The 13,969-nt window shown below is 39.1% G+C and overlaps 1 protein-coding gene across 5 annotated transcripts in view; it reads right to left on the bottom strand.

The window, feature by feature from the left end:
• LOC110462783 (rap1 GTPase-activating protein 1-like) overlaps positions 1–13,969 on the bottom strand; it is a 232,555-nt gene that overhangs the window by 72,438 nt on the left and 146,148 nt on the right. Inside the window, exon 1 of one of the 5 annotated variants that reach the window (XM_021516955.1) lies at positions 5,129–5,160. The exons of the other annotated variants lie outside the window; for them this stretch is intronic. Coding sequence (XP_021372630.1) covers positions 5,129–5,145 — 17 coding nt within the window. The 5' untranslated portion in view covers positions 5,146–5,160. Of the gene's footprint in view, positions 1–5,128; positions 5,161–13,969 lie in introns of those variants that run through there. 5 annotated transcript variants of the gene reach the window in all.

Genomic DNA, 13,969 nt, shown 5'->3' on the forward strand with positions numbered 1-13,969 from the left:
AGGTGAGGGGCTGAGCTGTACAGGTAAAACACTGCTGATACAAGGTGAGGGGCTGAGCTGTACAGGTAAAACACTGCTGATACCAGGTGAGGGGCTGAGCTGTACAGGTAAAACACTGCTGATACAAGGTGAGGGGCTGAGCTGTACAGGTATCACAATGCAGGCTTATCATGTCTCAACTCATCAAATTACCTGGAATTTCAATCTGTATTTTACAGTTGTCTAATTAAGGTGTGGATTCAATCTGCCAATCACAAATTAAACTTGTAAGCATATTCTCCGTGTCAGACATGACGCCACCTGATGAATCATGGACAAAAATCGTAGAACAGAACAAAGCCTCCCCATAATCCTCGATCATCAATAATGATGTGATGAAACTGTGTCTGCTTGTTCTGAAAGTATGCTTCAATCAAAATCTATTAAAGCCGTCACGATCTAAGCTCTATACAGGAAAAAGGTACAATAACCCTCTTTCTATTTGTTTTTCAGTATTTTTGAATTTGATTAGAGGAAAATCATTTAAAAAATCAATGTTGTCATCATGGCTACATGATTAAGTTATTTCTACCTACAGTTTTTATTCTGTACCACCCTGCGAAGGCATGACAACATGCCGTTGTTCAGCGTCTGTACAAGTAATCTTGGGGTGTGATGCTATAACAACAGAAATTACCAACTGAGCAGTGCATTAGTTCATGTGTTCACTCATTCACCCCTGAAGACACATTTGAACTCTCTGAATTCAAAAGTTGGAATAGTTCATTATGACATTTTAGGGGTGAATGAGTTATAGGACTATGGATCAGGTTTATTTTATACCTATATAATATAACAACGTTAGGTATAATATAATCAACTTGTAGGAGAAAACATTTCATGACATTCGATTAAGGTACAGGGGTTGTTAACAAAGAAATCTGTTTGCATTATCGCACAAGCTGTTCATGACAAAAATGTGACCCTATTATTTAACAAATCCCATACTTTTCCATCAGTTCCATATGGAGATCCACAATTTCACTTGAAAAAATATCTTTGGAGTGATAAACAACGTTTTAGGGGGCAAAAGGAGATTGGAAAGTGAAATAGGGGATGTTTGTCTATCTTAAGGAATGGGGTATTATGCACCAAGTGCACTCATTGTCCTCAACCTGTAGCTGACTCGAGCGTGGACATCCGTTTAGAAGTAATATAACAATAGCCTTATCTGGTGGTCCAGTATCACACACATCAGAATCCCTCTTCATTCCGTGACCTATTCATAGACTATTAAAAGGAATAAAAATATGTTGATTACTTCCCCAGGGGTCCAAATCGGATGAGACGAATATAGAAGCAAAATTTGTTTTTCATGAAAGTGTGTGTATATATATATACGTATAAAACTAGTAAACGGCATTAGTGGATTCCAATCTAGTGCTAATTCTACAGACCTGATGACTTGTCACAGACGTGATGTGTTGGAAGTTAATTCTATCTTGTTAGCACCTTGGATAGGTCGGCAAATTCCTGTACCAGTTCTCAGTGATCACATTAACGCTGGTGTCCCACCAGGGCTCGCGAGGAGACAGTATAACGGCAGTGGTGAGAAACCTTAGGTAGGAGAACGCATAAGTTGCCGAGGAATGCCTGTTTTTTAGGTAGGAGAACGTATAAGTTGCAGAGGAATGCCTGTTCATTAGGTAGGAGAACGCATAAGTTGCCGAGGAATGCCTGTTTATTAGGTAGGAGAACGTATAGGTTGCAGAGGAATGCCTGTTCATTAGGTAGGAGAACGTATAAGTTGCCGAGGAATGCCTGTTTATTAGGTAGGAAAACGTATAAGTTGCCGAGGAATGCCGTTTATTAGGTAGGAGAACGCATAAGTTGCCGAGGAATGCCTGTTTATTAGGTAGGAGAATGCATAAGTTGCCGAGGAATGCCTGTTTATTAGGTAGGAAAACGTATAAGTTGCCAAGGAATGCCTGTTTATTAGGTAGGAGAACCAATAAGTTGCCAAGGACAGCCTGTTTATTAGGTAGGAGAATGTATAAGTTGCCGAGGAATGCCTGTTTATTAGGTAGGAGAACATATAAGTTGCAGAGGAATGCCGTTTATTAGGTAGGAGAACGCATAAGTTGCCGAGGAATGCCTGTTCATTAGGTAGGAGAACGTATAAGTTGCCGAGGAATGCCTGTTCATTAGGTAGGAGAACGCATAAGTTGTCGAGGAATGCCTGTTTATTAGGTAGGAGAACGTATAAGTTGCCGAGGAATGCCGTTTATTAGGTATGAGAACGTATAAGTTGCCGAGGAATGCCGTTTATTAGGTATGATAACGTATAAGTTGCCGAGGAATGCCTGTTTATTAGGTATGAGAACGTATAAGTTGCCGAGGAATGCCTGTTTACTAGGTAGGAGAACGTATAAGTTGCCGAGGAATGCCGTTTATTAGGTATGAGAACGTATAAGTTGCCGAGGAATGCTGTTTATTAGGTATGATAACGTATAAGTTGCCAAGGAATGTCTGTTTAAACTGAGAAACGCAGTTGTATAGTTAGTGGAGTGGAACAATATGTAATGCGCAGGAATTATGTGACAGATGTTTTATTGTCGACCGGTTATTACTGGCTAATTAATTAGGCGGGGCAGTTACAGGAGGGGCTAGACGTAGTGGAAGCTTGCACTTCCAGGGATAAATACAAATAAATTTGACAGGCTGCCTCCAACGAGACACAAGAATTGGGAGATATTTATACCAACGACAGGAAATCAACATCAACTTGTCCTATTCAGCTAAATTTAGATGATGCTGACATAGGCCATTTTAAATACACCATGTATTGGTAGGAGCCATCTTTCAGGAGTAAATCAATACAGAATATCACAGCCAAGCTGATGACACTTGCTCAGGAGATGTAGGCTAGAATTGGGGTATAGGTCGAACATTGTTGACACTAGCTCAGGGGTTGTAGGCTAGATTTGGGGTATAGGGGGAACACTACTGACACTGGCTCAGGAGGTGTAGACTAGAATTGGGGTATAGGGGGAACACTACTGACACTGGCTCAGGGGTTGTAGACTAGAATCGGGGTATAGGGGGAACACTACTGACACTGGCTCAGGAGGTGTAGACTAGAATTGGGGTATAGGGGGAACACTACTGACACTGGCTCAGGGGTTGTAGACTAGAATCGGGGTATAGGGGGAACACTACTGACACTGGCTCAGGAGGTGTAGACTAGAATTGGGGTATAGGGGGAACACTACTGACACTGGCTCAGGGGTTGTAGACTAGAATCGGGGTATAGGGGGAACACTACTGACACTGGCTCAGGAGGTGTAGACTAGAATTGGGGTATAGGGGGAACACTACTGACACTGGCTCAGGGGTTGTAGACTAGAATCGGGGTATAGGGGGAACACTACTGACACTGGCTCAGGAGGTGTAGACTAGAATTGGGGTATAGGGGGAACACTACTGACACTGGCTCAGGGGTTGTAGACTAGAATCGGGGTATAGGGGGAACACTACTGACACTGGCTCAGGAGGTGTAGACTAGAATTGGGGTATAGGGGGAACACTACTGACACTGGCTCAGGGGTTGTAGACTAGAATTGGGGTATAGGGGGAACACTACTGACACTGGCTCAGGAGGTGTAGACTAGAATTGGGGTATAGGGGGAACACTACTGACACTGGCTCAGGAGGTGTAGACTAGAATTGGGGTATAGGCGGAACACTACTGACACTGGCTCAGGAGGTGTAGACTAGAATTAGGGTATAGGCGGAACACTACTGACACTGGCTCAGGAGGAGTAGACTAGAATTAGGGTATAGGTGGAACACTACTGACATTGGCTCAGGAGGTGTAGGCTAGAATTGGGTATAGGTCGAACACTACTGACACTGGCTCAGGAGGTGTAGGCTAGATTTGGGTATAGGTCAAATGTTGTTGACACTGGCTCAGGAGGTGTAGGCTAGAATTGGGGTAGAGGGGGAACACTACTGACACTGGCTCAGGAGGAGTAGGCTAGAATTGGGGTATAGGGGGAACACTACTGACACTGGCTCAGGAGGTGTAGACTAGAACTGGGGTATAGGGGGAACACTACTGATACTGGCTCAGGAGGAGTAGACTAGAATTAGGGTATAGGGGGAACACTACTGACACTGGCTCAGGATCAGTAGACTAGAATTAGGGTATAGGTGGAACACTACTGACACTGGCTCAGGAGGTGTAGGCTAGAATTAGGGTATAGGGGGAACACTACTGACACTGGCTCAGGAGGTGTAGACTAGAATTAGGGTATAGGGGGAACACTGGTGATGATGGCTCAGGAGGAGTAGACTAGAATTAGGGTATAGGGGGAACACTAATGACACTGGCTCAGGAGGGGTAGACTAGAATTAGGGTATAGGCGGAACACTACTGACACTGGCTCAGGAGGAGTAGACTAGAATTAGGGTATAGGGGGAACACTGGTGATGATGGCTCAGGAGATGAACGATAGAATTTGAATATGGGGGTGGGGGATTGGGGAGGGCATAATGTGATGGAGGGAGTAGTGGTACATGGTGAAGGGTACAAGATACAAACACGTTGGGGGTGGGTACAGAATGGGACTGGCTCTGAGGATGAAGGTGCACTTGTAGAATAAGAAGTGGCAGGTTATGAAGGGGATAAAATTTGAAGAAATGAGATGTTATACGGTGATACTGTAACATTGGGTGTCGATCAGTGACAGTTGGATAAGACGATGGGTCAGGACAGAGACAATCGAAAAGTTCAAGGAGTACAGGACAGAGAAAAAAGAAAAGCTAGATGTCCCAAGCATTGCAATGGGACAGAAGACAAATAGAACCAATAAATGTTTGATTTTTTGTTCTATATGATTGACCTTTGAAGTAGCAGTTGTTATATCATAACTTCTGATATGTGACACGTCTACTAAATATCATACACCAAGTGGTATATAAGGGGAGGTAAGGCCTGGGAAGTAATACGAATCACCTGATACGCATTTTCATCAAGTGGTTGAAAAGGACATTGCAAGCAATTAGGAAATAAAAATTGGTTAATCAAAGAAGAAATACTGACTGTGTTTTCACTTTTTGGTTGAAAATAAGCATATTGTGGTCTTACCTGTATCGGAAAGGCATCTTACATCTGTGCTTAATCCCTGTTAACATATTTTCTAGCTATTTCTGATGCTAAACTCGTCAAGTAGGATTTTTAATGTGCCACTAGCAACAGCTGTCACAAGGAGCCGTGTAATTTTGCATCCAGATTGTGTGATATTTCATGCTCAATTACAGTGTGTGGACAAATATCCAGGTATATAACAAACATATGTTACCCCTCGTGTTGAGGTGTACTGAGATGTACCGAGGTGTCAGTTTCACCTGTATCTAGGTGGTGTTGAGGTGTCCGTTACCTGGAATATTATAACTTTATCTCAGTTTAGAATTAACATACATTTAGAGGGAAGTTTTTTATGTGTACAATAAAATATCGTATTTGTCCTTCAATAAGACCCGGGTACCCAAACATAACATCTGACCCAAAGGACGGGGTTGGGTTATTAGACAATTAAATAACAGTGGTTGGAATTTCTACTGACCTGCAATTGATATGGGCGGGGTTGGCTTGTTACAAAACTGAGCTTATGAAATGCCACATAATTACAGTTTTCTAAAATTATTCAACAGGGAGAAAATGTACAGCAAAATTATGAAATATCTGTAATATATGAACATTGTCCTTTATGGTCAAATAGTATTACGAGATGCCTTATTGAAGCTGTTTTTTTAAATTTGGAAGCAAGGTTTAGGAATTAAAAAGATATCAAAACTGATGATGTTTAATGAAGTCTCTGTTTTCAGAACTCCAACAATGATTTCTTTTGGAAAATGAAAAATTAAAAAGGAACTTCATGAAACTTGGGCAAGGGACTCCCCCAAAAAACTTAGAGGGTTCCTGGGTGATAAATTGATAAGAAGCTCTCTGCACTCTAGATCTCCAGGTTTACAGTCAGTCTACCAAGTGAAATACCTGGTCACCAATGACGGACCAAACCCAGATTAGCTGTACTTTCTTGAACTGTCTTTCCAATTTCTGAAATCATCATTTCTATTCATTTAATTATTTTTTTAATAACGAAGTGAAAAATTTAAACTGATTGGAGTGGTTACCAGAGGCTTATATTTTTTGACAGCTTTTAGTACATTTTTTTTAGATGGCATTTAGATTTAATGCATTGAAATTCAGATTAATGAGAAAGCATGGGGTTAATTTTTTCATTGATTTTGTGGAAATGCTTAAACCAAGACTTGTTTTTCCTTTTTTTCAAAAGTTCCTTAATTTCAACTATCTGTCGAATAGAACAAACAACAGCGTTTACTTTTCCATGAGCAATTGCTGAAAATTGAATTGGTGAGTCACCAAAATTTATTGTAGACATTATTTGTCTTCAGTCAGCGCTGTATGACATTTAAAACACTAGTTTAGTATGCAATTACATTTGTATTCATATGCAAAATAATGTCATCAAGGGACATAACTCTTGCAAAAGCAGTAGATTTTTTTTTCACATACACATGCACAGGTTCATATGATAGATAATATGTCTGCAAAGTTTGGTTAAAACCTATCTTTTACTTTAGGAGGAGTAGTCTGGATAATATAAACCAAGGGCCATAACTCTCTTACTATCAATGTAGACAACATGACAGTACATATGATATGGGTTAAAATTTAAATTAGTTCAGTTTAATAAATTCTACAGGCAGCTAGACTACTTGATTCCAGCATAACTTTCCCAAAAGTAAAATTTGCGGAGGAAATTTAAATCTAAAATTAAAAAATTGTGATTCCTGTAAAATTATGCAAACCAAAAGGAAATATGAGATCTGATTATGCTATATGTAGTGGTATTTGGTTCAGTCAATCCTCGACCAAGATGACATCAATCGTGATTGACAGGGATGTAATGCAATGCTAATCTCTTTAACTTTAAAACAAGTATCTCAATAATTCACTTACCATGTAACAGATACTGAACATATATCTATAGGAAGTGTGTTCATCAAGCCTGTAATTATATGAAATATTTGTCTTCCGTGCAGCAGAAAATCTTATCAGCAACAACACAATTTTTTTTAAGTACACCAATCAATATGCTGTACCTGACTACCAAGGGCCGATGGTGTAAAATTTAAAATAAAGATTTGATGTTATAATGGTGAAAACACGTAACAGGAAGCCGTGTTCATCACACACGTTTGGACCATTACGTCTGATGGGGCATATCAGAATTGTGTACTTCATAGCAATCAGTCTTTCTGAAGTGACAACATGAAAAACGTATACTAGATTATAACCTTTCCGTCTAAACAAGTTCAACAGTACAGTACTGAGGGGCAAACACGCATGCAATTATCTCTTTATAGTTAGTAACATACCTCATAGATATTTTTCACATGTAAAATGGCTAATCAGGACTTTTTTCTCTCAATAAATAGGTAATTATAACTGCTATCTTACAGTATAATAGGCAGTAAATTATTTCTCTGCTTGTAAAAAGGCTGATCAGAAACAAGATATATCTTCATGTTTACAGTAATATTTCTCACATATTAAAAGGTTGGTCAGAAAAAACAAAATCTCAACTAGGAAGTGATATTACGATATCTGGTGGACATAACAATTTTATACAATTTACACGGTGGAACCCAGGGATGCAGACTCCTACAGATATTGATTTAGTGGCGTTGGGTATTTCAGAATGTCTTGTGTCGGTAAAGTCAGGTCTCGCTTCACATTTGTCCACCTTGATACAACATTCTATGAACTTGCTTGTTCTAATCGTCTCCAATATTGTCCTTTATGACCTTATTGTTCTGAATGACCATTCAGATGTCTGCTCTAACAAAACCTTACCAAGGCTTCTCCATCTATCCTAAGGATATGTTGAAACTGAGAATTCCCAGAAACAATATATGGAATCAAATACTAACTGCTGTCAATGATACCAAAACTTATATATGATTGTACTACCATATACGTATGCTATAACATTATTTTGGTGCTTTGGTTTTGCTATACCCTTAAACTGTCATATGAAGGTCATCCCGGTTGGTCTAACTCCTGATTTTGTTTTAACTGTTTGGGCTACTCACTCTCAATTTTAAAAAACATATAGTTTAATTTTGGCATTTAATTCTTGGGGAATTCTACCCCCAATCTTATAATAATATTATACATGTAGTATTTTACGACAGTATGTTTCAGCTTCTCTCATATCGTTGAGGGTCTAGCCGTAGTCGTTGAATATTCCATTTCTCATGCAGCTTCCCCAGGGTCGCTCGCAGAGTCTAGTAGCTTCTCTGGAATCGTCCAGGGTCTAGTTGCTTCTCAGTATCTTTGGAGTCTTGCTCGATCAAGTAGCTAGCTACTCTGGGACACCTCAGAGTCCAGCTTCTTAAAAATTTTAAATATCCTATTAGTAAGTTTAATCGTTTTGGTATAGAGTGAGTAGCCCCTGATACGCCAAACTTGTAGCTTGTATGTATTATAACTGTAGTAATAAACAGGTTAAACTGTTCTTGCGTGTTTAGTTGTATATAAACCTAAGGATGTGTTGAAACTGAGAATTCCCAGAAACAATATATGGAATCAAATACTAACTGCTGTCAATGATACCAAACCAAACCAAACCATGTATTTGTCTCATTTTCTGTTCAATAATGACAATAAACCATTTTTTTCTGTACTTTGCCCAACATATATATCAAGCATCTAAGGGATGATGATTAGTTTGAGCACCAAGACAAGAGTTTATACCAGGAAGATAAAAGTTGAGGTGACAGTCGGAAGCCATATGTCTATTTTATTTCTGTATTGGAGTATGATCAAAGATGTTTTTCTGTAGACTTCAGGAAGCGAGACTCTCCAGAAGACAATTCTATTTTTAGAACTTGTTTGATTGACAAAGATACCAAAGATAATCCTTGATCTGCGATCGGTCTTACAACAATGATCCAGATCTAAAGATCTCATTATATCTATTTTCATGTTGGAAGACCATTCAATCGTAATCCTATTTCGAAATGCTGAGATTGCATTGACAGAATGCTGATTTCTTTGACGATAGGTTTTTAACGCTGGAAGTTGTTAACATGAAAAAGGGAAAATTTGAGATTTTGAAAGGATTATTTGAATGGCAGCTGAGAACTTATAGTCTCTGTCTGTAATATGTCACGTTTAGCTCTGGTTCGCAGGTAATGGCGTGTAATTTGATAGAACTGTATCATCAAATACTCTGCCTTAATTGGACGCACAAATGTAGACTACCAACACTCACGCGATACGGCCCCAGCAACGTGTGTAAAATAGGCACAGCCCATGTCATCGTTCTACAGATAACATCTGTATATATTCTACTGGAACAAGGAGAAACTCATAAAATACTTAAAACCACTAAGTAATGTATAGTCTGTAAAATAATGAGTAATTCACATCGCAAAATAAAATTAACTTCAATATTAACCTAATTTCACAGCCAATTTCAGATTTATGCAAAAATCAATATCATGTGACACTATGGGAAACTATGCTAATTCAAAATCTTTGGTCTGTACAGTTAAATATTGTTAGTCCAGACACTTCACACCGTGTGTTAAGTAGAACCTTGTTAGCCTGGACACTTTGGTTTGTGTGTACAGTAGAACCTTGTTAGTCCAAACACTTTAGTTTTTGTGTACAGTAGAACCTTGTTAGTCCGAACACTTTAGTTTTTGTATACAGTAGAACCTTTTTTTAAAGTCTGAACGTTTTGGTTTATCTGTGAAGAAGAACCTTGCAAGTAAAGAAAATTTGGTTTCAATACTTTACAAAGGAATACACTTCAAACAACAGAGATAGGATGTTTGCTTAATGCTTTATCAAGTGTTTTTTTTACAGTATTATCAAAATTTGCAACAGAATATTTTCTTTATATAAGTCATTTTTTTTTTTTTTACAATATTCTTGAAATTTTCAAAAGCATGATAAAATAAAATAATCACAAGCTATCAAATCTAACATCACAAATAGTTGTCGCAAATAATTTCTCCATATGTTAAACAAATCTTAACGAATGTTTTTATTTCATCCTTAACTTTCAAATGAAAACCCATGTTTAAAGTTTAAAACGTGATGTCTTCCCCTATATCTTCTGAGTATCCGATGTTCTGTCAGATTAGGTTAGAGCGTTTCTGCTTTTCAAACACTGCAGTGATTCAGACCAGCCTTCTTTACGACCCCTGTGAAGGCGAGGAGATGAGTTTTAGGGATATATCCCAAAAGATATGTCAATCCTTGGACTTAAAAAGCAGGAGTTATTAGATCAACAAGTTACTTTTTATTTTTAGGTTTCTTTATGTAAATGTTTCATATATGCTTTCCTTTTGATACTGATAAATGATTTAAACAGCTTCCCCACTTGAGAATGTGATTCACATACATCAGATCTACAGTAGTGTATTCATGTAGGTAATTCTACAGCTTCTGTCGGGGACCGCTTTGAAGGGTAACACAGTACATTGTGTGGCAGATTTTTACGACTTGCAATTACTTACTTCTGAATTTCCTACATATCCATTTCCTACATATCCATTTCCTACATATCCATTTCTACATATCCATTTCCTACATATCCATTTCCTAAAATGAAAATTATCCAAGTATCCAAACTCTTGTGATGGAAGATTCTTTAAAAAAATCTTCAAAACTTTTCAAATTATTTTTTGTTTTTTATTATTTTCCACTATCTGTGGATAAGCATGTACTTGTAATGGTGGTTATATAAGTTTTTGGGACCATTTTTGATTCAGTTGACACGCATATTAATTTTACCTAAACGTACAGAGGTTTGGATCCAAGTTTTCAAAATAAAATTGCAACCTTATTCAAATATTTACAGTTGAATCATTGACTTCTACAACAGAGTTAGGTGCTGATGAAGAGAACATCACAGACATTTTCTATCTTTGCCAAAGAATTCATGAAACTACTCAAATACCTATTGGATCCATCAAATCTGAAGACAAATTGTGACGTAAAAACAATGTCTTAGCTGGGTGTTGATATAAAGGTAGGTAGTGAAAAGTAATTGAAACTTATCTTTACATCAATGCTTCATTTTGTAAAGTGAACAAAAATGTATTATTTTAGAATTGAAAATCTGTACTTGTTTGGCCTCTAGAAACTTAAGTCTGCATCAAGGAGTGAATATCTGTACCAGTCTGGTCTGTAGGTTTGTACCAGTCTGGTCTGTAGGTTTGTCTCAGTTTGGTCTGTAGGTTTGTACCAGTCTGGTCTGTAGGTTTCTATCAGTTTGGTCTGTAGGTTTGTATCAGTTTGGTCTATAGGAACTCAGGTCTCTGTGAAAGCCCGGTGTAGAGGAGTAGCACCAAGCTTGGGAAATTCTGCTAATGTCCAGTTGCTGTGTCTGGGGTTACTGACTAAATAGCCTGTTGAGCCATCATAAAGTGCTTTTGTAGGTTTGTATCAGTTTGGTCTGTAGGTTTGTACTAGTCTTGTCTGTAGGTTTGTACCAGTTTGGTCTGTAGGTTTGAATCAGTTTGGTGTGTAGGTTTGTACCAGTTTGGTCTGTAGGTTTGTTCCAGTTTGGTCTGTAGGTTTGTATCAGTTTGGTCTGTACGTTTGTATCAGTTTGGTCTGTAGGTTTGTATCAGTTTAGTCTATAGGAACACAGGTCTCTATGAAAGCCCGGTGTAGAGGAGTAGCACCAAGCTTGGGAAATTCTGCTAATGTCCAGTTGCTGTGTCTGGGGTTACTGACTAAATAGCCTGTTGAGCCATCATAAAGTGCTTTCCTGTGTCTAGTTTGTATCAGTCTTGTCTGTAGGTTTGTACCAGTCTGGTCTGTAGGTTTCTATCAGTTTGGTCTGTAGGTTTGTATCAGTTTGGTATATAGGAACACAGGTCTCTGTGAAAGCCCGGTGTAGAGGAGTGTAGGTTTGTATCAGTTTGGTCTGTAGGTTTGTTCCAGTCTTGTCTGTAGGTTTGTATCAGTTTGGTCTGTAGGTTTGTTCCAGTCTTGTCTGTAGGTTTGTATCAGTTTGGTCTGTAGGTTGGTACCAGTCTTGTCTGTAGGTTTGTATCAGTTTGGTCTGTAGGTTAGTACCAGTTTGGTCTGTAGGTTTGTATCAGTTTGGTCTGTAGGCTTGTATCAGTTTGGTCTGTAGGTTTGTATCAGTTTGGTCTGTAAGTTTGTATCAGTTTGGTCTGTAGGTTTGTACCAGTCTGGTCTGTAGGTTTGTTCCAGTTTGGTCTGTAGGTTTGTACCAGTCTGGTCTGTAGGTTTCTATCAGTTTGGTCTGTAGGTTTGTATCAGTTTGGTATATAGGAACACAGGTCTCTGTGAAAGCCCGGTGTAGAGGAGTGTAGGTTTGTATCAGTTTGGTCTGTAGGTTTGTCCCAGTCTGGTCTGTAGGTTTGTATCAGTTTGGTCTGTAGGTTTGTTCCAGTCTTGTCTGTAGGTTTGTATCAGTTTGGTCTGTAGGTTAGTACCAGTTTGGTCTGTAGGTTTGTATCAGTTTGGTCTATAGGAACACAGGTCTCTGTGAAAGCCCGGTGTAGAGGAGTAGCACCAAGCTTGGGAAATTCTGCTAATGTCCAGTTGCTGTGTCTGGGGTTACTGACTAAATAGCCTGTTGAGCCATCATAAAGTGCTTTCCTGTGTCTAGGGATTCACAATTGTTTAGTTTGGTCTGTAGGTTTGTACCAGTCTTGTCTGTAGGTTTGTCTCAGTTTGGTCTGTAGGTTTGTACCAGTCTGGTCTGTAGGTTTCTATCAGTTTGGTCTGTAGGTTTGTATCAGTTTGGTCTATAGGAACACAGGTCTCTGTGAAAGCCCGGTGTAGAGGAGTAGCACCAAGCTTGGGAAATTCTGCTAATGTCCAGTTGCTGTGTCTGGGGTTACTGACTAAATAGCCTGTTGAGCCATCATAAAGTGCTTTTGTAGGTTTGTATCAGTTTGGTCTGTAGGTTTGTTCCAGTCTTGTCTGTAGGTTTGTATCAGTTTGGTCTGTAGGTTTGTATCAGTTTAGTCTATAGGAACACAGGTCTCTATGAAAGCCCGGTGTAGAGGAGTAGCACCAAGCTTGGGAAATTCTGCTAATGTCCAGTTGCTGTGTCTGGGGTTACTGACTAAATAGCCTGTTGAGCCATCATAAAGTGCTTTCCTGTGTCTAGTTTGTATCAGTCTTGTCTGTAGGTTTGTACCAGTCTGGTCTGTAGGTTTGTTCCAGTTTGGTCTGTAGGTTTGTATCAGTTTGGTCTATAGGAACACAGGTCTCTGTGAAAGCCCGGTGTAGAGGAGTGTAGGTTTGTATCAGTTTGGTCTGTAGGTTTGTTCCAGTCTTGTCTGTAGGTTTGTATCAGTTTGGTCTGTAGGTTTGTCCCAGTCTGGTCTGTAGGTTTGTATCAGTTTGGTCTGTAAGTTTGTATCAGTTTGGTCTGGAGGTTTGTACCAGTTTGGTCTGCAGGTTTGTATCAGTTTGGTCTGTAAGTTTGTATCAGTTTGGTCTGTAGGGTTGTACCAGTTTGGTCTGTAGGTTTGTATCAGTTTGGTCTGGAGGTTTGTACCAGTTTGGTCTGCAGGTTTGTATCAGTTTGGTCTGTAAGTTTGTATCAGTTTGGTCTGTAGGGTTGTACCAGTTTGGTCTGTAGGTTTGTATCAGTTTGGCCTGTAAGTTTGTATCAGTTTGGTCTGTAGGTTTGTACCAGTCTGGTCTGTAGGTTTCTATCAGTTTGGTCTGTAGGTTTGTATCAGTTTGGTATATAGGAACACAGGTCTCTGTGAAAGCCCGGTGTAGAGGAGTGTAGGTTTGTATCAGTTTGGTCTGTAGGTTTGTATCAGTTTGGTCTATAGGAACACAGGTCTCTGTGAAAGCCCGGTGTAGAGGAGTAGCACCAAGCTT

The sequence above is a fragment of the Mizuhopecten yessoensis genome, unplaced genomic scaffold (genome assembly GCF_002113885.1).
Source record: "Mizuhopecten yessoensis strain PY_sf001 unplaced genomic scaffold, ASM211388v2 scaffold10829, whole genome shotgun sequence".
Taxonomy (NCBI): Eukaryota; Metazoa; Mollusca; class Bivalvia; order Pectinida; family Pectinidae; genus Mizuhopecten; species Mizuhopecten yessoensis.